Source organism: Phyllosticta citriasiana (assembly GCF_038021145.1).
Source record: "Phyllosticta citriasiana strain CBS 120426 chromosome Unknown IWZ02scaffold_10, whole genome shotgun sequence".
Lineage (NCBI taxonomy): Eukaryota > Fungi > Ascomycota > Dothideomycetes > Botryosphaeriales > Phyllostictaceae > Phyllosticta > Phyllosticta citriasiana.
The window spans coordinates 574435-596108 of record NW_027117287.1 but is presented as its reverse complement, the minus strand read 5'-3'; the positions used below and the strand labels follow the sequence as shown (position 1 = coordinate 596108).

Below are 21674 nucleotides of genomic sequence, written 5' to 3'. Positions count from 1 at the left end.
ACAAATCAATATGGACGGAGGGTGGCCATCTCTTTTTTCTTCACATTTGACTTTCTCACAAACCGCGTCTTCGACTTCCTTCGGCTTCCTAGGTTCGGTGCGTTTCATACCACGAGCATTTGCACGGCGTTGGTGGCATGGGTTGTTGGGTGCACGAGCCACACAGGTTTTTCTTGGGTGGGTGTGGTGGCGATTTTCTTGCTCTCCACCTCAGAAAAGATCAGAGGAAAAGAGGGGGATCCGGGGAGATGATGATGATTATGATGGACTCACAGTTCCGATGACTCATCGAAAAAAAAAGTTGCGCTTTGAGGTTCCCGAGATAGAAGGTTCGACAGGGTGAGCGAACGCGTAGTGAGAGGAATGGGGGTGATGGGCGAATATAATTGAGGATTCGGACAGACTCAAAATGGAAATTGGCCTGATATGCTTGGGTTGATGGCAGGGCTGGGTGCTGGATGCTTACGCGCTTGTCTGTGCGCCCTGCCCACCTCGTCGCCAAACGCATCCACAGCAGAGAGTTGAACGGGTGAACAGACGAGCGAGCAGTCATGCAGGCGGGAAGTTAGACAGTCTCAAGCAAGGCCAATGCACCTCAATCGACTTTATTTATTGAGCGGAAAAGTGTCATTGCATCAAAACTCCCCTGCGTCTTACTAAACGACGATGGCTGTCAACTCGCTGCTTATTGACTCGCTCGTGTTGACGAGGGAGGGCGCCGGGGGTTGAAAGAATCGAAGCGACAACCTATGTATGTACATAAGTCCAGAAAAGCCCAAAACGGCAATTCGCCACCCGTCCAACGTCGAACGTCTGGAACATGTTCACTCTTCATTCATTTGACCCAAAACGGCAATCGCCCTGTGGCGCAACTTCAAACGTCTGGAGCTGAATGAAACCTAATGAATTCAAACGCGTCGCGCGCGAGATTCTTCACTCTCCGCTGGCAGGCGCAGAAGATGGCCCAAATTGGAAATGCCCTGCTGGCGGAACTTCGAACGTCTGGAGGAATGAGATGGAATGAATTCAAACGCGTCGCGCACGGGATATTTCACACTTTGCCAGACAGGCGCCAAGGATGGCCCAAAACGGCAATTCGCTGTCTCTTGAACGTTGAACGTCTAGAGAAATGGATATCTTCATGTTTGTCCCAAAACGGCAATGGCTTGGTTACTGAATGGACTTCGAGAGTTTACCTAGCAGAATGAAGTCAGACTCGCGCACGGGGCTCTTAATTCACAGCTTGCTGCCCACCTGGTCGCGTGCCCGGACAAACGCTCCGCGCAAACGATTCAAAAATGAATAGTCAGTGTGTTGAAAGGGATAGCGCTCACGGAGGACGCACAGCGGATTCACTCAAGCATGCCAGGCGGGAGGGAGGAATCGAATGAAAAAATACAGTACTTTTGATGCATATTGCATACATACACACACGCACGTCGTCGTCGCCGCCGCCGACAGACCTCACAACGAGCAAGAAAACAAGCGCATTATAAAAGGTCGAGCAAAAGAGGGAGAGGAAGAAAAGGGCAGAAAAAAGTCAATACGCTTTACGCCTTGGATCCCACCCGCAACTCCCGTCCCATCCGTCCGTCGAGTGATCACCCTCATGCCCACAGCTCGCCAGTTGGTCGGTTGCCCTTGCGCAGTGCTGTTGTCTAGTTCTTCTTCTTCTCATTTCTTCTGTTCCGTCGTCTTTCTTCCCACTTCGATGCCCGTCTGCCTGTCCAGTCCACTTGAATTCATGGGCCATGAACGCCATTCCATCCGATCTGGTCCGTCTTACGCCTTTCCATGCCATGTCATGCCAGGTCATGCCGGTCCAGGCCTTGTATCATCCCACCAAAAAGCATTCGCCTTTGAGCGCCAAAATATTGCAGAGAATGTTTGGAAGAGAGAAAACAGGGAAATCAATCAACTTTGCGCCCTTTCCTGCTGTCCGTCCGTCCTGGTCCGTGATGCCCCCGTTGCCGTCGTCTTTTCCTGTCCTAAGGCGCCAAGGTGATGCTGATGCTGATGCTAACTAATGCTCTGCTGATGGAAAAGTTCTTGAATGGTATCGCAATGAGGGGAAGAAATGAAGACGAGTCATAAGGGAGGAAAGGGCTAGGAATGAAACATGTGGAGATGCTAGACAGAAAGGAAGTCGAAGACACAAGACGTGCTTTTGTGGTGTTTTGTGGGCGACGCCGACAAGGAAACTTAAGCGCCCTAACTCGAACGACGAAATTGTCCAGCAAAGGTCAAAGGCAGTTGGTGTCCCTGCGCCACGACCTCTGCGGCTTAATGACATCACCTCAACTCGTGCAAAATTTGCCCTCCTTTAGGCTTCCGGCGCTGTCGCGATTCCTCACGCTGGCCTGGACTTGGGCCGCCGCCGCCGATCTCGCCTCTCCTTCGCCCTCGACGTCACCACTGGCTCCCTCTGGAACCTCCTTCTTGACACCACCCTCAGTCTCGACGACGGGCGACACGGGAGTCTCGAGCGGCTGGTACTGGTTGCCACTGACCAGGCGCGCAGGGCCATCGAGGTTTCGCTCGCCACTGCCATACACGCCTTGCCGGCGGTAGGCCGTGCCGCTGCTGCTTGGGTAGTACGACAGCGAGGTGGTCGAGTCGGAGCGCGCGATGCCTCCGTTGCCTAGACCAACGCCGACGTTGATGTGCGTTTTGTAGTTGCCGGCGAGATGCAAGTGCGGGTTGACTGGCGGAGCAAACTTGACGTCGCCATCTCCAAGGTCATGGCTAGGTGCGTATCCAGTCGCAGAGCCGGTTGGGTCTGGGTTGGACACCACGGGGACGTACCCGTAGTTGCTCGGGCCGGTATCTCCAGGACTACCATGCTGGTGATGGTGGTGGGGCATTCCGTCCGAAAGGAGTTGGTGCTGATGCTGATTCTTTGAGTCCCGCCGACTGTACATCATGCCGTTTGACGGGTGTTGTACTCGCGGATCCTGGCTCCAGCCCATGGCGGGCTTTCCATACGTAGGAAGACCACTGCATGATGCAGCTGACGGCTGGCGGCTGCGCATGCCCCCATACGTCTGCCCTGGCGAGAGGGGCATGCGGGCGGTGTTAGGCATGGGAAGATGGCGATTCTCGAGACTCTGGGGCAGCGATGCTTGATGTGTCGGTGGGGAGCCTAATGAGGCTTGAAGTGAGTTGAGGTTGAAGACAGACATGTTTTCGCTGGTCGTAACAGGGTGCCGCGCTGCAGAGGCGCTGTTCAGTTGAGGCATTGGCAGTCCACTATACGACACCGGAGGTCCCTCAGGCTCCAGATAGTGTGATCCATTGTTCCCCATGTTTTGCCGCATCGTGCCGGCCCAGTTTCGCAAGACGTCATGGGTCAGTTGGCCACCGTAAGTGTCGGAATGAGGCATTGCAGCCGTCGTTTGATATCCATATGACTCGGTGGGCGACTCGTCGCCATAGCTCACGGTGCCCTGAGCTGTTGGGTAGCTTCTTGCAGACTGATATTTGGGGTAGCCTTGCTCGTCCGCGTACCCATGGTATAAGGGCGCCATGGGAAGAGTCTGGTTTGATGATAGGCCGTTGGGATACGTCAGGACACTGAGTCCTGAGATGGGACCAGATCCAACCTGCGCACCGAGTCAGTGAAGATCGAGTGACTATGAAAGTGCCTTTGTGTACTCGGTTGAATTGACAGTGGGACATATCTGCACCAGCTGTCCTGCAGTTCTGACATCCAGAGCCATCACCTGGATCACCGCTGCAGCGTATCTTCCGTTTCCTGCAGCGTGCGCACTGGTCCAAATTTCATTAGTAAATCTTCTTGAAACTTTGCAGAGGCACTTATGTGTCAATCTTGGGTTAGGCAGAGTTGGAAGAACATACAGCTACACTGATTCTCTGGCGTTTCCGGGAGTCCGGAGGTTCTGAAGTAGGCAGACTCCGATTTGGTTGTCGCAGCGGATTCACGCGCATGTCAGCAGTCCTCATCGAGTAAGACATGCCACCAAGAGGTATGTAACGGTCAAAGGAGGAGAGTTGAAGAGTCTCAAGGGGTGAGCAACGACGATAACGGTCAAAGTCACTCATGTTGTCGGTGGACTGGATACTTATTAGCCAGGTATTCAACGCCAAGATTTGAGAGATCTGCAACAAGTCAAAGGTGATTCACGCACTGAAGCGGTCCTGCAGGTACCGTTGAACTGGTCGGAAGCAAGCGTGCGTTTGCACGTCGAGTGATGGTATGACGTGGGTGAGATTGAGTACAGGATGATCCTTCAAATGTGCTGATGGAGTGCCAAAGGTAGGATGGTCGGGAACAAATTCGGCGGGGGAATGGAGTGGTGCAGCTGAAGTGACTTCACTTGAATGAGGCAATAGCCCACCTATTTGTGATTTGCCTGACAGTGGTATCGAGGCACAGACACCGGAGGACCGATTGTAGAAATCGGGGTTCTAGAGGTGGGCGTGCGCCTGTCAGGCTGGCAGGGCTTTTACTATACTTATTCGGCAAGACAGCAAGCCTCCTCGTAAGTGCACAAGAATCTCCCTAGGTTGCGTGAGAGCTTCATGCGCTGTGCATGATACATCCGCAGCAGGTGGTACAAGTGGTCTCTGTGTATCTTCACCACATCAGTGAAACATCTGCATCTGTTGGAATTTGTGAGGTACCAAGTAATACAATTCTCAGAATGGACCAGGGGGCTGATTCCAGGAGTGGGTGTGGCTAGAGGGCGTGGGTGGGCGTAGTTAGACCTGAAGATGGGTCTGCTGGAGAAGAATATTCAGCTAGCCGCGTAGATCGCCGGACAAAAGAAAGTGGAGCAAATCATGCTTGAAACAGGCGGGAGCTGCCGAAATCTTTTTGGCGGAACAGACTAAGCCCTGCGTCTGTGGGCTCTGTCAGTGTCTTCCAATATCCCGGCTCATTTCGCATCAGCCAGCAGCCTCGCCAGTCTGTGTGACACAACCGCGCGGTGCTCAATTAACAACCAAAACATTTGTCCACGTGTCCGTTGAGTGCAGAAAGTTTTGCCTTGTCCAGATGAAGAATCCGTTGACTTTCCTTAGCGTAGTTGCAGAAACGTGGTGGGCGCAAGTCTTTGCCGCCTTGTTAGCGCAAGCGGAGAAGGCTTGTCATTCACTCAGGACCGCGCCAACAAAGTTCAACGCGTACATGGATCTCTGAACGCATCATCGTGTGGCAGAGCAAATGCAATTGGAGATCCACAAATCCGGATAAATAGCAAACACGGGGCTTGCTTGGCAACCCCCTGCCGAACACACAGAGAGCTGGGGGATTTTCATACGCCCGGTTTCGTATAGCAAACCACGGATGAAGCCCAGAGTTTGGTACCACCAGACGCAAGTATCCGTGAGTAGCGCCCTTATTCAAGGATGTCATCCGATCGTTCAGATCCTTCATTCCTAGCGACCGCGGGTCAGGCCAGGAAGAGGTCCTCCAGCATTGGCCAGCCCCAATATCCTTGTTTGGCAGAAATCCGGACTTTGCGAGCCTTCGGTCATCGAATCGTAAGCCTTTCGTCGAGTGCAGAATGTGGGCTGCTGACCGGGACCGCCAGACTGTGCAGAGGTCAGCCAGCCAAATACCGGGGCTTGTTCAATGCAGCGCAATGGATAAAGGGGGCAAGCGGGTCCAATGAGGGCTCCCTTCATGCAGACATCCGTTGTGGCGTCACGGCGATCCCACAGGCAAACAATCTGAAGAGTGGCACAGCGCTTTATTCGTCGAGACTCTATGAGAGACCCCGGGATGGAACGCCAGGAAAGATGTCATGGTACGGAGTGCTGTGGCGATACAGCCATAGCAGTGTTGGTGATTAGCTTGGCCGCTAAGCATGGCGATATCAGTTGCGTCCTTACACTGCGCGTCGTTGTCCACTCTTCGTGACACCAGGCGTTTCAGCAGAATGTGCAGGGAGTCAATCTTCTAGCAGCCGTCTGCACAGGTTGAGGAACTATTTATCACCTGTCAGTACATACTTCTGCGCGTCGTTGACAGATCAGCGAAGAAGGCACGTTGAACATGACACAAGGTTGACCGCACACGCGCCGAAATGGGCAGCTCTGGAACCGCATTCGATTCTATCGACCACAGAAAGATGGAGCGATGCTTGGAGCGATTGATGGCTAGAAATAGGCACCGGCGTAGTTGTGGAGGATGACTGAACGTATCAAACGAGAGTGCCAAATTTGATTGCCAAGCCTCATAGCGACAGATCTGCTGGCTGGCATCGGAGCCTGGATGGATCGTCGGATTTGAGCTCGCCAAAAGATTTCTATTTCGCCCGGATGGGACGCGCAGCTCATTCCGTGTCGATTCAGGCCAAGCGCGAGCCGGGCATCGGTGAACCGGTCTGGTAGCGGCAGTCTGTGGCAGAGAGCTTCAGTATCTGGTCTGAACCGTTGCAGGACAGCTGGTGGTGGTACGACCTTGCAGCAAGAAGTGAGACAAGCCAAACAATCGCAGATGTCTTCGCAGGGGACCATGCAGATGACTAGAACATGCCATAGGCACAGCCTTGCATACAGCGCGCGTAAAATGAAAGCGACTGACACAGCAAGGAGCAGGAGATGCGGAGGAAATGGTGACGAAATGGGAAAAGGGCCGCAGATAAAGCACGAAGATGACTTGGGGGACCGTGCTGAAGTACATAGTTCTGTATGTGCCTGCAATGCGCCTAGACGCTCACCTGCCCGCTAGAGCTGGCCAGTGTCCAGAGGTCTGACGGGCCTTGATCCATCTGGGCCAAAAACCGTTTCGAGACACACGCGGATCCCCGAGATGAGGTTGCGTGCCGTGCCGTCGCCCGCTCAAGCCTTGACGATGGCACTGCATAGCAGGCTTCGCAGCAGCAGGGAAAAAGGATCACCACCTAAGACAGCGGCTGGCCGCAACCATGGCACCGAAGAGCTACCAGGGTGGCAACATCATCAGCCGCAAGCTGACGAAGGACAGGAAGAACGTGGTGGAGGCAAAGCCGGCCAGGGTCGGAGTAGCGCCTGCTGCACTGGAAGTGCAGCATCAGCCGCCGGGCGAAGTCGTCATGGCGTTGCGACGACGGAGCAATTCATTAGCTGTGGAGACGTTGAGGACGACCGAAGCTGCTGTGCTTACTTCACGCAGATGCAGAGCAGAAAAAAGCAAGTCACATGGTGAGACGAGCAAGAGGCGAGGACGTGTTGCACAGAGTGGAGCTGGGATAACGACCAATGGAGCAGCAAACCGGAGGCTGCAGAGTGGCGGGGCGGGGAGGCGGACCTTGACGAAAGGGGCAGCATGCAGGTGGTGAAGATGGAGTGCAGGTAAGAGGAACAGAGGTGGTTGACATGAGGCCGGAGGTCAGGCACCATGTCGGAGTGGTTTCCGCCGATGGCCCGGCCCGGCGCGCCCTAAGGTGACCGTCGGCCCGAGAGCAACGAGCGACATCAATCGCAACCTTGGAACTTTGACCCTCTTGCATATGGATTCAGTTCGCCCTCACTGCCCAAGCCAGTGAGACCCGCCACCGTTACCCTCCACCGTACCTCTTGTCCCACCTGCTGCTCCGCTCCCGAACCAATCTCAACGTCCACAGTCACCGTTGCATGTCCGAGGCCAGCGCCTGTCCGTCGTCCACGCCGTCATGAGCGTTCTTTTGGAAACATCTGTAGGTGACGTCACAATAGACTTGCTGGTCTCCGAAGCTCCTCGATGCTGTGAAAAGTAAGTCCATTTCTGCTGCGCTGTTGCCATAACGAGGCTGACCGCTGACCAAGCCCGCGCCTGCGCCCAGTTTCCTGAAGCTCTGCAAGTTCAAATACTACAATTACGCCCCTGTATACGGCGTCCAAAAAGACTTCTCCTTTCAGACCGGCGACCCAATTGGCCCAGACTCCAAGGATAGCGATGGGGGCACCTCTCTATGGGGCCTCTTGGACCCTAATAACCCCTCCAAGAAGACCTTTGTACCCGAGTTCCACCCGAAGCTCAAACATGCTGAACGAGGCACCGTGAGCATGGCAACGGCGCCATCAACCAAAGATCCCGACGAGCGATTGGCCGGCAGTCAGTTTATCGTTACGCTGGGGGAAAACCTGGAGTACCTAGACGGCAAGTCGGCCATTTTTGGTCAGGTCGTCGAAGGCTTTGATGCGCTGGAAAAAATCAACACGGCTTTCGTCGACGAGACGGGAAGACCTCTCAAGGATATCCGCATCCTACACACAATCGTTTTGGATGACCCCTTTGAAGATCCACCCGGCCTGGTGGAGCCACCGGAAAGCCCACCTCCGTCGGCGGCGCAGCGCGCAACGGTGCGGATCGCATACGACGAGGAGCTCGACGAGAATGTGGATCAGGAGACATTAGAAAAGCGGCGAAGAGAGAGGGAGGCCAGAGCGCAAGCCTACACTTTGGAGATGGTCGGCGACCTGCCCTTTGCTGAAGTGCGACCTCCGGAGAACGTTCTCTTCGTCTGCAAGCTCAACCCGGTTACCCAAGATGAAGACCTCGAAATCATCTTTTCTCGCTTCGGCAAGATCCTCTCTTGTGAAGTCATTCGCGACAAGCAGACGGGCGACAGCCTACAATACGCCTTTATAGAGTTCGAAAACCAAAAGGACTGCGAGCAGGCCTACTTCAAGATGCAAGACGTCCTGATTGACGACCATCGCATCCATGTCGACTTCTCCCAGAGTGTTTCCAAGCTTTCCGGCGTCTGGCGAGACGCAACCAACGCCAAGCGCCGGCGCGCGCATGGTGGATTCGGCGGCTTCGAGGGGCTGGAGAAGAGGCGGCAGTACCGCAATGAGCAGGACCCCGCCGACCGCCAGCGCGACTCGAAGTACGGATACGTCTTCGACAAGGAGCAGCAGCGTAAGCGCCGCGACAGGAGCACTAGCCTCGACGACCGCGACAGCCGCAGGCCGGACCGCAGTAGAAGTCCAAGGGGTGGTAAGGGAAGACGGGATGCCGACTACCGTCGCCCTGATTCCGAGAGGCACCGCGGAGGTAGGGATTACCGTGGCGAGCCGAGAAGGGACAGAAGTCGTGATAGGTATGGGGATGGCCGGCGCAGGGAGAGGAGCAGAGACCGATATCGAAGCGATCGCAAAAGGGATTATCGTGACCGCGACTACGACCGCCGTAGATGAGGTGGGATGCAGCTGGGTTCGACACGTCTCTCAGGGCGCGCATCCATACAAGATTGCTCCCACGGTACAACATTAATACCAAATTTTTCTACTCGCTCTAGCCACAGAGCATAGTACTGGACTCATGGGAGGAGGTAAAGCCACGATAGAGGGAGACACGAATGGCAAAAGTATTGACCATGAGAGCCTGCAGAGCGAGAAGGAACGAGTGCGATTAACCCCAAAGAAGCTGAACGCCCATCAACCATCCAACCCATCTACACCGAATGCTCCAGACCAGAAAACATGACAGTCCACAACCAGGTCATGCATGCTGTCTATCGTACCCTCAAGCCGCCAACCAATCCAGTAGCACAAACCAAAACCCGATCCCGTCAGCCCACCTAGTCGTCTAGCAAGTCATCAACAATATCACTCTTCTTCGGCCTGCCACGCCCCCTGCCCCTTCCAGCCGTCGTCGCACCCCTCGCCGCGCCCCTAGCTCCACGTCCTCTCGAACCCCTCGGCCTGCCTCGGCCGCGGGTGGCTGGCGGCGGCGACGGCGCCTTGACCGTGTCGTTGTCGCTGTCTTCCTCCTCAGACGCGGCCGCCGACGACGACGCGACGCTGCTCTCAGCCTTCTCCTGCGCCACTTCTTCCTGCAGTTGCTGCTGGATCTGGTCCTCGACCGATACTTCGCGCTGCTGATGATGCACGACCGTGTCGTCGTCCATGTCGTCGTCGTCGTCAGCGGCGCGCGAGGCGACCGACTCTGACGGCGCTGCAGATATCTCGCGGCCGGCGTCGCTCGCGACTGACGGGTCAACATCGTCGTCGGCGACGCTGGCGGCATCGGCCATGGAGACATCGTCGTCATCGGCCGCTGGGTCGTCTCCGTCGGCCATCGACACGTCGTCGCGTGTTTCGGCCGGCTGCTGTTCCTGGACCGCTGGCGTGGTTTGGTCGTCTCCGTTGGGCAGCACCTCGCTGGCAGGAGCAGAGATTTTGGCGACGGCGGCGGTGAATTTAGCGACCGCGTTTCGCATGGTAGCGTCTGTCAAAAATTTGGAACTGTCCTCCTCTAGCTCCTGGAGCAGATCGGAGACACTTTGGATCTTCTCCGGAGAAGCAAAAGGATGCACCGTCAGCTTGCTCGCCATCGAGGTCAGAACCTTCTTTTCGTCCTCTGGAAAATTTGTTAGCATGGAATGTGTCATTATCGAAACAATGTACGAGATCACAACTTACTGCTATAGCCTGGAGTCATAATCTTCTCCAGAATCTCCTCTGCAAGAATCAAATGAGCATCGCCGAGTCCCTCAATCTTTTGGGCGGCTTCAGTCATTTGTCCCGTCACTTCTTCGGCGCCCACAAGTTTTCGTGGGTCAGTCCAGTCCACAATCTGTGCTCCAACGACATTCATGCCAACCATCTCAGCCTGCTCGTCTTGATCGAAATCGCCCTTCAGAACCGACATAGCATGGATCAATGGAACAGCAATGCTGGCCATGCGCTCGGCATTCTCCTTGCGCGTGTGGCAGTACACAGGCAAGAAGTAAGTCAGGGCTTGCTGCATGCCAGGGTTTTGCTTCGTCTCCGGGTTGAAGTAAGCGATGGTAAGGGCTTTCAAGAGCTCTGGCTCGCGCAGCGTGTTGAGGAGCATGAGCTTGCTGGCGCCAATTGCACCGTTTCTTGCAACTGTCTCTGACTCGGATTTCAAAGAGCGGAGGTAGATCTTAAGAATTGGCTTGAGGAGGGGGTTGACCGTGACGACCTCGCTCGCGTCTTCCTCTGTTGGAGGGGGCGGAGGGGCCAGCAGCGAGGGGAAGGTAGTAAGAATGTCAGTGACAATCTGAATCGCGCTATCCTGGATGCCTTTATGGCCCTTGTTGAAGCACTCGATGAAGGCGACTATGTTTTGCTCGGCGATCTCCTATCCACTCTGTTAGCAGGCGATACTCCTGTCGACTCTACAACATACTTTGCTCATCAGACTGTACAGCCCAAGACATAGCAGACCTCGTTCTCTGACTGGCGCATCGTAGGACCGCACAGCTGGCACCACCAGATTGTTCAACATGGCAACGAGATAACTGTTAGATTCCAGATCGCCATGCACATTTTGAAGCGTGCATTGAGCAATGTGAAGACACTGCAAATTGACTTCAATCTTGCGAATAGCGTCGGGATCAATCGATTCGTCATCGTCATCGTCATCGTCATCCTCAGTGGGAGCTGGTTTGGGCTTCGCCTTGCGCTTCTTTTTTGGTGATCCCTCGTCGCTCAGGTTTGAGCGGGCAGAGTGGAAACTTTCACTCTCGTCATCCTCGCCAGCTTCCTCCACCCCAACTTCATCGCGAATGGAGTCCTGTACATCGGCAATGGCTTCGTAAACAAGACTCGAGAGTTCACGCTCGCCTGCAGCGTTGTTTCCACAAAGAGCACGCAAGACTTGAATGGTAAGCCTTGTAATCTCTTCTGGCAGCCGTGGATCAGCCAGAGTTTCTCGCATGATGGAATACATGGTTCTTCTCCCAGATTCGTCCGCATAGTCCGTAGTCAAAGCAATATTCAACAGCTGTTCGACTGAGAACTCCAGGTCGATTGTATCCTCTGCAAGATTTTCGTCTTCGATTACGTTGCCTTCTTCGTCAATTTGTTGAGCTTGCTCGACCATTTCGAGGAGCCTTGTGATGTATCGCCTGATGAGATGCGCAAAGTCGGCAATTTCGGGCAGTTTCTCGTCCAAAAGGTTGATAAGCTGGTTGTCGCCGCTATTTCGGCAGTAGTCGCAGAAAGAACGAGCCATGAAGGCTTTTTGGGGGTCCAGTTCTTCCCAAAACTTGCTGTCAAAAGTGATGGCGTCTCTGTAATCCGGACGACCGTCCCAAAACTCCCTCATTGCATCGTGAGCCATGCCTCCAGGTTGGCCAGCGTTTGACACGTGGATGCGCTGGAGAAGTTCCAGTAAAGCCTCCATGGGGGTGGGCTCAACGGCTTGTTGTTCTTCGACTTCGCCCCTCTCAACCGGCTTCAGACAGTCCTCGAGCCATCTTTCACGAAAGACGCGTGCAGTGGCTTTGCGCACAGTGTCGTCGCGATCGCGAATACCCCAGCGAAGAAGTTTCTCTCGGTGAGTCATGGATAGGTGTCGAAAGTCGACCAGAGATGGAAGTACACGTATGTACAACGCCTTTCGAATGGCAGGGTCCAGATCTCTTGCACGTTCAAGAATAAAGGGCAGGGTTTCAGCTGTCCATGAGAGGTTGAGAAGCAGGGACCTTCGGACTTCGGCCGCGGAGTCGTTCCTCAAGACTTCCAACAACTTTCTCATCAAACCGCCTTCGCTCTCTTCGTCACTATCCGAGTCCTCTTCTTCGTCGTCTGCGCCAACCAGCCGACCAAGGCCCTTGACGGCTTGCATGCGGACCGCGGCCTCCTTGTCGTGAAGGCGTTTGAGCAGATTCACCCTCACCATGCGGTAAGAGTTGTCATCTAGGGTGTCCAGTGTATTGATCATGTGCGAGATGATCTGAGTCGAGCGGTACCGAACAACCTTGTCTCTGGCCCGAAGCATAGGAATAAGCTGGGTTATGATGTGCTCTACCAATCGGGAAGTGGGCGTGTTCTCGTCCTCCTCGGGGTCTTCGCCATCGAGTAACGCGGTATCTATCAAGTGTCAACCGGGATACCTGTCGTGCTTGCGCGCGGAACACCCACCTTTTTCCTTGGCATACTTGAGGAAGATGCCGACAAATTTGATGATTCGATCTCCCACGGGCTCGCTCTTCTTCACAGGCAAAACCCGGAGAAGGCATCTTCCTACCTCATTGTTGAAATCGTCCACGTCAAAATCCTCATCCAAGGCCTGCTGCTTCTTTGGATTGACTGGTTCGTATGCGCATGCCTCCTGAATCTTCCTAAGTTGGACGGATAGTTTGCGGTGCGTCGCAGTCGTTCGCTGGGCTTCTCCAAAGACTTTGCAGATTTGCTCGCGCAGAGTGGTTGGGTCTCCCTCATCGGGTATGTCGACGGCATTGGCAGAGGCGCGAGCGGTCCGAGGCTCTCGCGCGCGACGGGAGGCAGCAATCTGTTTCATAGACTCTGGGTCGGCGGAGGCGCGTGCTCTTCGTCTTTCTGCCACGCGACCAGGCATTTTGGTGGTGTCGTTGTGCAAGTCGTCGCCTTGTCGCGTCGTGGAGCGGATATTAGGTTGAAGTCAAGGCGGTCGGGTGTTTGTTTACGTCTGTGCACAACACCCTGGCTTATCGGCCTGCATCCCGGCTTTGGTTGTTATCGCCGCATCTTGCCGACAAATCTCCAGGGGACCGAGCTTATTGCGTAACCGGCCATCAAAGTAAAGCTCCCGCAACTGTTCGGCCTTTATTCTCTTTGCATCACGCAACCACCACTCCTCATGTTTCGAACCCAGGCATTGCGGTTTGCCGCCACGGCATGGCGCGCTGCCGAGAGCTTGTCACAGATTGAAGCCGCCCAGCAGTATACTATTGCCGTTTCCAAGGCCCAAGGTATTACTCAGCGCGGCTTCATTGATGGTAAGACCTCGTAACCTGGCTTGTTCGGAGTTGGCACTGACGTATTGGCCTTGCAGCTATTGGCAAGACCCCCATGATAAGATTGAAGAAGCTCTCGGAAGAGACTGGCTGTGAAGTCCTCGGAAAGGCCGAATTCCAAAATCCCGGAGGCTCTGTCAAAGACCGCGCCGCGCTCTACGTTGTCGAGAACGCTGAAAGACAAGGCATCTTGAAGCCAGGTGGAACAGTCGTTGAAGGAACAGCAGGAAACACTGGCATTGGCCTTGCCCACGTCTGCCGCTCCAAAGGTTACAAGCTGGTCATTTACATGCCAAACACGCAGTCTCAGGGCAAAATCGACTTGCTGAGGCTCTTGGGTGCTGAGGTCTATCCTGTCCCTGCTGTTGCCTTCGAGAACCCGCAAAACTACAACCACCAGGCCAAGAGGCATGCCGAGTCTATGGAAAATGCCGTCTGGACCAACCAGTTCGACAACACCGCAAACCGTCAGGCCCACATTGAGACCACCGGCCCTGAGATTTGGTACCAAACTGGCGGGAAAATCGATGCATTTACTTGCGCCACTGGAACTGCAGGAACCTTTGCTGGTGTCACTCGATATCTCAAGGAAAAGTCGGAGGGCAGGGTCAAGGCTTTCTTGGCCGATCCTCCCGGCTCAGTGCTGCATTCGTACATCCAAAGCGGTGGAAAGCTCACTGAGCGGACTGGTTCGTCCATCACCGAAGGCATCGGCCAAGGACGCATTACGGACAATCTGAAGCCTGACATTCACCTCGTGGATGACTCCCTCCACATCCCTGATGCCGAGACAATCCTCATGGTGTACAGATGTCTCGACGAGGAAGGTCTTTACTTGGGTGCCAGCTCTTGCCTGAACGTCGTCGCCGCTCAAAAGGCTGCACAAAAACTCGGTCCCGGCCACACCGTTGTCACCATGCTTTGCGATGGCGCCTACAGATATGCCGAGAGACTCTTCTCCCGCAAGTGGCTGACCGAGAAGAACCTCCTGGACGCGGTCCCGAAGCACCTGGAAAAGTACATTGTGCTGCCTTGAGCTGTTCTGTAGTCCGCTCGGTCCTGGTGCGTACGGTTAGAATACCTGGATCATGTAAATAGCCCTAAGCACGATGTATGCAAGTTGTACTGATGGACTTTGATGTGATCGACAAACTTCCGACCCCGACGGATCTCAGGGCCTCCCAGGCATCGTTTGGGATGTTTGGATGCATGACCTCATCTGGACAAGTCGTCTTCCTGGATCAAGGCCGAACCGGCCAATTTCGGTTGTACCTGAGCCTCAGGGAATACTCGTCCAACTACTTCCTATTATTGCCAGTGGAAGTTACTCACTTCCAGCAGGATCGATGCCCCAGTCAGAGCCGACCTAAATGCTCCTTCCCAACCCAATCTACTGCCCTTCAGTGGATATGGGTTTTCCACATCCAGGACCACCCAATACTACATCATCCATCAATCTTTAAGCAATCATATTCGATCATTCAAAAATCCAGAGCAGTGCGTCGCCGGACTGGTTCTCGCTCGTTTAACACCAATATGAATTTTGCACATATACCAATGTCCGCCACAGACGGTCGAAACAGACGTTGGGGGGGTCCTCGCGGGACCCAAATTAACACCCAGTCTTTTGGGGATTTGACCTCTCGACATGGCGATTATCGTCACCGGCCATCCTATCAGCCCTACGATCAATCACAGCGAGCAAGTCGCGATCGCTTCAACGTCTCTTCGAATTTTGTCGCCCGAAATCGGCCTCCTGATGCTCCATGGCCACGCGGGCCATTAACATCCTCGGAGAACATACCACCCAGTCGTCCCCGAGCTATGGAACAACACGACAACTATCGTCGGCCCTCAGCTTTGAATACCGATCATCCTGGCACCAATCATCTCGTAAGCCCATTCTCACAGCTTTGCACTCTGATTCCGGAACTCAACTGGGAAGACTTGATACCTGTCTCAATCAAGAGCGATCTTGACGATACGTTGAACCAAGCACGGTGGGTGTCATGCCAAATCGACTGTCTCATGCGCTTGAGCGTTACCAATCAATTTCGGGCCGAGCTTTACTTCACGTCGCTCGATCATCTTTCTTATCAATATGAGGCCTTCCGCCTTGTGCGAAAGGCCCTCATTCATCGGCAACCAGATGGACAGCTCTTAAACCACAACCACCCGCACGAGAACGGCATTTGTCCATATCTTCGAACCCTTCATGCTTACTTGACGGCGTTCCGGACAGCGAATCAGCCCACATCCATCGTCTCTTCTAGCCTGAGGTACAGGCCCGACTACCCACAGGCAGAATTGGACGGGCCGCTTCATTTGCAAGCTCGGATGTACAATCTCCGGACTGTGGCGACGACTTTGGTCGACGACTTCGAAAGCATCGAGAATGCGGACGAAATGGCGCGTATGGTTGCTCGGCTGTCAGCATATACGATCGACGACGAGGAGTGGGAGGAATCTTCGAGGACAATCAAGATGATTAGAGAGGCGCGACAGTCGAGGGCACATGACGAGCGATTGCAGAGAAGTCAATCAGATCCGTTTGGAGAAACGAGCGATCATCATGACAGTTCCGACATTGCAGATGCAACTCCACTCCAGGATATTACTCACACCAACCAGTCTGTTCCAATGTTCCGTTGGCATTCAAGACGGCAGCATCATTCTGAAATCCTCCCTGCAGAGCCCTTTTATTCGCAATCGCAGCCCTTCACTATCGAAAGCCTCCACCCTCTTCCACCTCCGGGGAGGCTTCCGCGCCACGATTACGGCCCTTTCGAAGAGCAATCTATCTGGACAAACAACGCCACAGCCGTGAACAACCGAACTTCTCACACGGCCACGACCAATGACGCATTTCAAATGTCTGGCTCCGGTGACAATGCCCCGGTCCAACGATCGCAAGGGGACTACGACGCCGCCGTTGCGCACCGCGACTCATTCATCGGTCCAACGGACACCATCGAACTCAACCGCGGCACGGAGCCCCTCAGCCCACTGTCCCTGCCGCGTTCGCGAATCTGGGATCCGGCCGGGACGACATCTAGCAGACACAGTCGTCGAGACCGACCCATACGACCGCGCAACGTACACGAAGTCGGATTCTGGCGCGCCAATCCCTCTGCCCGCCGCAACGGCAATGCCACCGACCCCTTTCACACCACCATGCCCGGCCACGAGCGGTCGCGATACGCTCCGCTCCCTCTAAATCACCCGGTTCCACTTCGCCCGCGGCGGCAGCGGCGCCGCAGCTCGTCGACGTCGTCTAGTCATACTGTCAGGACCGTACAAGTCTTGTCCCCGGGCGAGGCGCGCTACGTCAATGCGTGGAAGACGAGCAATTGGGCGGCGCGGGTTGGCGTCGGCGTGGAAGAACGCAGGTGCTTGGAGAATGAGATGCAGGCAGCTATGGATAAGATTGGGGCGATGCCGGGGGTGGATAGGTTTGAGTGGGAGGAGAGGGCGTTGGCGCTGAGGAAGAGGGGGTGAGGTTTCCTGGCGGTCAGGGGTAAGGAGGGGACAGGGGGGGGCCGGTCAAGAGTATTCGACTGGAAGAGAGTAGATGGCTGGGTAGATCGCATTGTGGTCTGGTGTGATATCAAAATGCTTGTCGCGTAGTCAATTGGAAATCAGATTCCCAAAGATCAAAATTCTTCGCATCTGCCATGTCGCAACGACGGAGACAAGAGGAGAACACTTCGTCTTGTACGCAACAAAGGGCATTCGAAGAGCTTCCATGGCAAAAGGCAAAAATCACTTCACAATCTGTCGTATCTGCCATGACCTCAAAGCAGCGCTCCACCCCTTTCCACTCCGCCACGCTTCCTCTCCCTGTCCTTCTCCCTCTCATGGCCCTTACTAACTTGCTCCTCATCAACTCCCGGCCTCTTCCAAAACGGCACAAACGGCGCCCCCTCAACCTCAGCCTTAATCTGCAACGCCACATAGCGCGACCAATACCGAGCAAAGCGAATGTCCCCACCCATATACCAAACATTGCGCTGAGCCACATGCGGGCGCGCCACACCCCTGAGTTCGCCCTCAGCATCAACATGCCAAAACTCATCCAAGCGGCGCGCCGTCGCGGGCCCGACGATGTTTGCGGCGACATCCTTCATGTTGTTGCCGACGAAGCCCGTCGCCAGCACGACGACGTCAGCGTCGAGCGCGCTGCCATCCGCGAAGCGCAGACCGGTGGGCGAGAAGCTGGACACGGCGCCGCGCTTGACGCGCACGCGCCCGTCGAATAGTAGTTGCGAGGCGCCGACGTCGAACCAGTGGCCGCCGCCGCGCTCCATCAGGATGGCGATGAGGTCGACGACGGGGTCGGCGGCGAAGCCGGCGGCTTCGTGGGCGGCGTAGTAGTGCTGTAGGCGCGCCGATTGCGCACGCATGGCAGTCAGCGCGGTTGCGCGCAGGACGGGGGCCGGCGGCGTTTGAGTCGCTCGGTCGGCGGCGGCGACGGAGGCGGAGGGCCCGTAGGCGCGCTCGGCGAGGCGGCGTTGGAGTTCGAGGGGGAGCACTTGGGTGCGGGAGCGTTGTACAATGGTGATGGAGGAGAGTGAGGCTGAGGCCATGTCGAGGCAGATGTCGTGCGCTGTGTTGGCGCTGCCGATGATGACGCCGCGTTTGCCGCGCCAGGGCGTTGCGTCGGTGTAGTGGGCTGAGTGCACGACGTCGCCGCGGAAGAGCTCGCGGTTGGGGATGGATGGTGTGAAGGGGATTTGGCCTGTCCCGCCGACGGCGAAGACGAGGTGGCGAGCCCGTATGTGCTTGATGTTCGCTGTGATGGGGGTTCGTGGGAGCGTAGCAGCGTTGCCGTGGTTGTGGTGAAAATATTTGAGGCGATGCAGCTCAATTGTCCAGGTAGAAGACGCTTCATCCCAGGAGGCCTTCTGAACGGCGGTGCTGGTCCAAAAGGTGAGGCCGTACCACTCGACGAAGCGCCGGTAGCCTGCGGCGATGTGCGTGCTGGTCAGGAAGTAGGGGTCTTCAGGCAGGAATACGCCTTTGAATGGCATCTCGCTCGACTTCTTGGACGTGTGCAGGCTGAGAGATTTGTACCGCGTCAGCCAGTTGCCTCCAATCTCCTCATTGCGATCGAGAATGACGCTGGAGACGCCGAGAGCTTTCAGTCGACCGCTGATGGACAACCCGGACGGCCCACCGCCCACGATTGCGACATCAAAGTCCGTCTTGCCCGAGTCGATGCTGCTTTCTGCTCTTTCTTTGGCGCTCTGCTCGGCCGGCAGTCGCTCCATCATGTCAACATTGCCGTATCCGTCTATGTTTTCTAGCATGGTAACAAGGATCCAAATCTTCCAATCGTTGTCATCAGTCAAAACGAGTCGAATCATTCCGGAGCATTCGCGTCGCGGATGCTTGCCCTTGGGCAGCGAGAAGGCAAACTTGGCTTCAATCCACGCCGACAACGGACCCATTCGGAAGACATGCGAAGTTCCAGGAACGTATGTGAATCTGTACGGCCTGTGGATGGCCGTCAACTCCTTCCAAGCCAAGCCAATCGTCTTGGGTTGGGAAAAGGTGCGCAGGTTCCCAGTCAGCGCAAGCAAATCTCGCCACTTTGCATGCTCGGTAAAGTCAGAAATACTCAGGGCGTCGAAATGCTTGATCGTAGTGGCTGCAATGGTCTCATGGTCCACGTCTTCGGGAATATTTGGCGGTGGCAATTCGACTTCGAAGCTATCCAGGGGGACGGCGACGTTGGGCCATGTTGGCAGCCGTGGGTCGTCTGTCGTTGGAGCAGTCATGTTTTCCTGTAGTAGAGCAGACTCGAAGTTGAAGGGAACTAGACCGCTAAAGGCGTAGGTTGTCGCCAGAAAATTGAAAGATTAGACGCAAATAAATGTGAAAAGCTGAAGTGAGAAGGAGATCGTGGATGTATGCTGCTGGCAGTGCCGTTAGATAAATAAAAGAAACATCTTTAAACCCGAAGCGATCCTGGTAGTTTCCCGCGCCCTACAACAAGGAGCCACCGTACGCTGGGATTGCGCGTCGCAAGCCGAACCCGTCGTGACAGCAGTTGACCTGACGTCCAAGCGACTTGCGGGGTTCGGTTAGTGGAGGCGCTGCACACGATCCCAGCCCAGCCGCGTCATAAGTCCGGGAAATCGAGCACCTATGACAGGCCCAGGGAGTTACGGGAGCACCCGTTGTCGTGCTGACGGAGACGGTTCCTTGCATCTAAAGGGAGGCTGATTGGTCGGAGGGTGCAAAGAAGTCGTTGCTGCTGCGGGATGAAATGCCTCGGCCCTTCGCAAGCAGTGCTCGAATGGGAAACAGTCGGTGCTCTAGGTTTGGCAACGCCGACGTCAGAGTTGTCTGCGCTTGTGAATTTGCGATTTTATCTGTCGATACAAAACTGTTGAGTGTTTGCTGGATGTACTCCGTATTACCTAGTCGTATGGATGTAAGCGGGACATCAAAGTTGCAGGCTCATGTCTTAAATACTGGGTCGCCCAGTGTCTATTCAATCTATCTGTTAGACGCTTGCAGAGTATATATGAGACTGAAAGCCGGTCAACATTTTGTTTGCTCTCACGCCTCGCCTACCTCATTCAACCAAGGAATAGCATCCTGCGCGCCATTCTTCTGGACCGTGAAAGCCGCAGCTCTGTTGGCAAAGGCAATGGCAGAGTCAATGTCGAACGGATTGCCTGCATCTTGGGAAGCCTTGCTCTTCGCAACAGCCACCGCATATGCGCCGACAAAGGTGTCGCCGGCCGCCGTGGTGTCGACGACCTTGACCTTTTTCGCAGGGATCAGGTTTCCTGGCTGACCCTGCGCGTCCCTTGAGGCCGTTTGATAGAAGACGCCCTGGGAAATGTTTAGTGCCGAGCCCCGTATTGAAGGTAAAGAATCGAGAAGAGGAGGTGAAGCATGGGAAAACTTACAGCGCCGCCCAGCGTGATGATGACGTTCTTCACGCCCTTCTGAACGAACTCGGCCGCAACGGAACTCAGATCAGACTCCGGGGTGATGTCTTCTGCGGGCCTGCCCGAGAGCAGAGCGGCCTCAGACTCATTGACGATGAGATGGTCGAGGCCAGCATAAACTTCGTCCGACAGCGGGATAGCAGGAGCAGGATTGATGATGACCTGTTGACCGCTCAATCAGCCAATCTGGTCAAAACGGGAGAGGGGTCCAAAACAAAACACACGTCAATGCCTTTCTTCTTTGCAGCCTGCAAATTCAGAAAAACCTAATTCGACACAGACAGTCAGCCAATCAGACACTCAACAAGGACGCATAATGTCTAAACAGAGAGAGAGAGAGAGAGAGAGAGAGAGAGAGAGGAAAGAAAAAACTCACCACCTCCATCGGCACCTCCAACTGCATGACCAACACGGCCTCATCGCCATCCAACAGATCCTCACGCGGCACGCTCGCATTGGCGCCGGGTACAAACATGATACGATTCTCGCCAGAGCCCTCCTCAACCGTGATGACAGCGACGCCCGTCTTCTGGCCCTCGAGCTGCTGCACGCGCGCCACGTCGAGCCCGTCGCGCTGCAGCGCCGCCAGGAACGGCCCGCCGAACGGATCGTCGCGGCCAATGGCGCCAATCATGCGCACGTCGACCTCCGCCGCAGATGGCACCGACGAAGAAGAAGTAGAAGAAGAAGAAGAAGAAGAAGAAGAGGGTGAGGCACGCGACAGCCGCGCGCATGCTACGGCTTGGTTCGCGCCTTTGCCCCCGTGTCCCGTGTTGAACGACGTCGCTTGGAGCGTCTCGCCCGCGGCGGGAATGCGCGGGGTGCGTGTGACGAGGTCGACATTGAGGGAGCCAAGGATGGCGATGACGGGGCTGGATGTGGTCGTCATTTTGGGTCGTCTTCCATTGTTTGTAGGGTTGTGTTGTTTGGTGGATCTGATTGGCTCTTGGATGTCGTTCAAGTGGATGACTCAGCCAGTCTCCGTCTGCAGTGCAGCATACGTCACTTGTGGATTGCATCCGGGTCT

The 21674-nt window shown here is 55.3% G+C and overlaps 9 protein-coding genes across 9 annotated transcripts; 4 read left to right on the top strand and 5 right to left on the bottom strand.

Moving 5' to 3' along the window:
• The first annotated feature begins 1159 nt into the window (after positions 1-1159).
• On the top strand, positions 1160-2151 carry IWZ02DRAFT_37324 (uncharacterized protein). Its single transcript, XM_066764692.1, has one exon. The coding sequence runs from the start codon at positions 1388-1390 to the stop codon at positions 2003-2005; it is 618 nt and encodes a 205-aa protein (XP_066620771.1). The 5' UTR covers positions 1160-1387; the 3' UTR covers positions 2006-2151.
• A 146-nt stretch (positions 2152-2297) lies between these two features.
• On the bottom strand, positions 2298-4062 carry IWZ02DRAFT_492388 (uncharacterized protein; the record flags this gene model as incomplete). The annotated part of the gene is made up of 2 exons (XM_066769845.1): positions 2298-3602; positions 3859-4062. The coding sequence occupies 2 exons, from the start codon at positions 4060-4062 to the stop codon at positions 2298-2300; spliced, it is 1509 nt and encodes a 502-aa protein (XP_066620770.1).
• Positions 4063-7334: 3272 nt separating this feature from the next.
• Positions 7335-9321, top strand: IWZ02DRAFT_37273 (peptidyl-prolyl cis-trans isomerase-like 4). Its single transcript, XM_066764654.1, has 2 exons — positions 7335-7699; positions 7770-9321. Exons 1-2 carry the CDS (start codon positions 7620-7622, stop codon positions 9127-9129), a joined length of 1440 nt encoding a protein of 479 aa, XP_066620769.1. The 5' UTR covers positions 7335-7619; the 3' UTR covers positions 9130-9321.
• Positions 9322-10430, bottom strand: IWZ02DRAFT_37274 (uncharacterized protein). The gene has a single exon (XM_066764656.1). It carries the CDS (start codon positions 10323-10325, stop codon positions 9513-9515), a length of 813 nt encoding a protein of 270 aa, XP_066620768.1. The 5' UTR covers positions 10326-10430; the 3' UTR covers positions 9322-9512.
• IWZ02DRAFT_37227 (nuclear condensing complex subunit) lies at positions 10166-13334 on the bottom strand. The gene is made up of 3 exons (XM_066764616.1): positions 12829-13334; positions 11090-12777; positions 10166-11041 (listed from the first exon to the last, which is right to left on the bottom strand). Exons 1-3 carry the CDS (start codon positions 13262-13264, stop codon positions 10346-10348), a joined length of 2820 nt encoding a protein of 939 aa, XP_066620767.1. The 5' UTR covers positions 13265-13334; the 3' UTR covers positions 10166-10345.
• Positions 13335-13525: 191 nt separating this feature from the next.
• On the top strand, positions 13526-14718 carry IWZ02DRAFT_470809 (tryptophan synthase beta subunit-like PLP-dependent enzyme; the record flags this gene model as incomplete). The annotated part of the gene is made up of 2 exons (XM_066768825.1): positions 13526-13664; positions 13721-14718. The coding sequence occupies 2 exons, from the start codon at positions 13526-13528 to the stop codon at positions 14716-14718; spliced, it is 1137 nt and encodes a 378-aa protein (XP_066620766.1).
• On the top strand, positions 14419-17268 carry IWZ02DRAFT_37205 (uncharacterized protein). The gene is made up of 2 exons (XM_066764604.1): positions 14419-14439; positions 14493-17268. The coding sequence occupies exon 2, from the start codon at positions 14796-14798 to the stop codon at positions 17178-17180; it is 2385 nt and encodes a 794-aa protein (XP_066620765.1). The 5' UTR covers positions 14419-14439; positions 14493-14795; the 3' UTR covers positions 17181-17268.
• A 208-nt stretch (positions 17269-17476) lies between these two features.
• IWZ02DRAFT_381639 (flavin-containing monooxygenase) lies at positions 17477-19462 on the bottom strand (the record flags this gene model as incomplete). Its single annotated transcript, XM_066765178.1, has 1 exon — positions 17477-19462. The coding sequence occupies one exon, from the start codon at positions 19460-19462 to the stop codon at positions 17477-17479; it is 1986 nt and encodes a 661-aa protein (XP_066620764.1).
• Positions 19463-20072: 610 nt separating this feature from the next.
• Positions 20073-21562, bottom strand: IWZ02DRAFT_37181 (Ribokinase-like protein). The gene is made up of 4 exons (XM_066764591.1): positions 21024-21562; positions 20872-20913; positions 20606-20809; positions 20073-20528 (listed from the first exon to the last, which is right to left on the bottom strand). The coding sequence occupies exons 1-4, from the start codon at positions 21534-21536 to the stop codon at positions 20250-20252; spliced, it is 1038 nt and encodes a 345-aa protein (XP_066620763.1). The 5' UTR covers positions 21537-21562; the 3' UTR covers positions 20073-20249.
• Between the last annotated feature and the right edge of the window lie 112 nt (positions 21563-21674).

Bases quoted from the DNA above. Each gene is read 5' to 3' on its own strand.
- IWZ02DRAFT_37324 (XM_066764692.1), top strand. From the start codon at position 1,388: ATGAAAAAATACAGTACTTTTGATGCATATTGCATACATACACACACG.
- IWZ02DRAFT_37273 (XM_066764654.1), top strand. From the start codon at position 7,620: ATGAGCGTTCTTTTGGAAACATCTGTAGGTGACGTCACAATAGACTTG. The intron at 7,700-7,769 runs GTAAGTCCATTT...GCCTGCGCCCAG, and splicing joins GCTCCTCGATGCTGTGAAAA to TTTCCTGAAGCTCTGCAAGT.
- IWZ02DRAFT_37274 (XM_066764656.1), bottom strand. From the start codon at position 10,325: ATGACACATTCCATGCTAACAAATTTTCCAGAGGACGAAAAGAAGGTT.
- IWZ02DRAFT_37227 (XM_066764616.1), bottom strand. From the start codon at position 13,264: ATGCCTGGTCGCGTGGCAGAAAGACGAAGAGCACGCGCCTCCGCCGAC. The intron at 12,778-12,828 runs GTGGGTGTTCCG...GACACTTGATAG, and splicing joins CAAGTATGCCAAGGAAAAAG to ATACCGCGTTACTCGATGGC. The intron at 11,042-11,089 runs GTATGTTGTAGA...CAGAGTGGATAG, and splicing joins TGTACAGTCTGATGAGCAAA to GAGATCGCCGAGCAAAACAT.
- IWZ02DRAFT_37205 (XM_066764604.1), top strand. From the start codon at position 14,796: ATGCAAGTTGTACTGATGGACTTTGATGTGATCGACAAACTTCCGACC.
- IWZ02DRAFT_37181 (XM_066764591.1), bottom strand. From the start codon at position 21,536: ATGACGACCACATCCAGCCCCGTCATCGCCATCCTTGGCTCCCTCAAT. The intron at 20,914-21,023 runs GTGAGTTTTTTC...GTGTCGAATTAG, and splicing joins TGGAGGTGCCGATGGAGGTG to GTTTTTCTGAATTTGCAGGC. The intron at 20,529-20,605 runs GTAAGTTTTCCC...AACATTTCCCAG, and splicing joins TCATCACGCTGGGCGGCGCT to GGCGTCTTCTATCAAACGGC.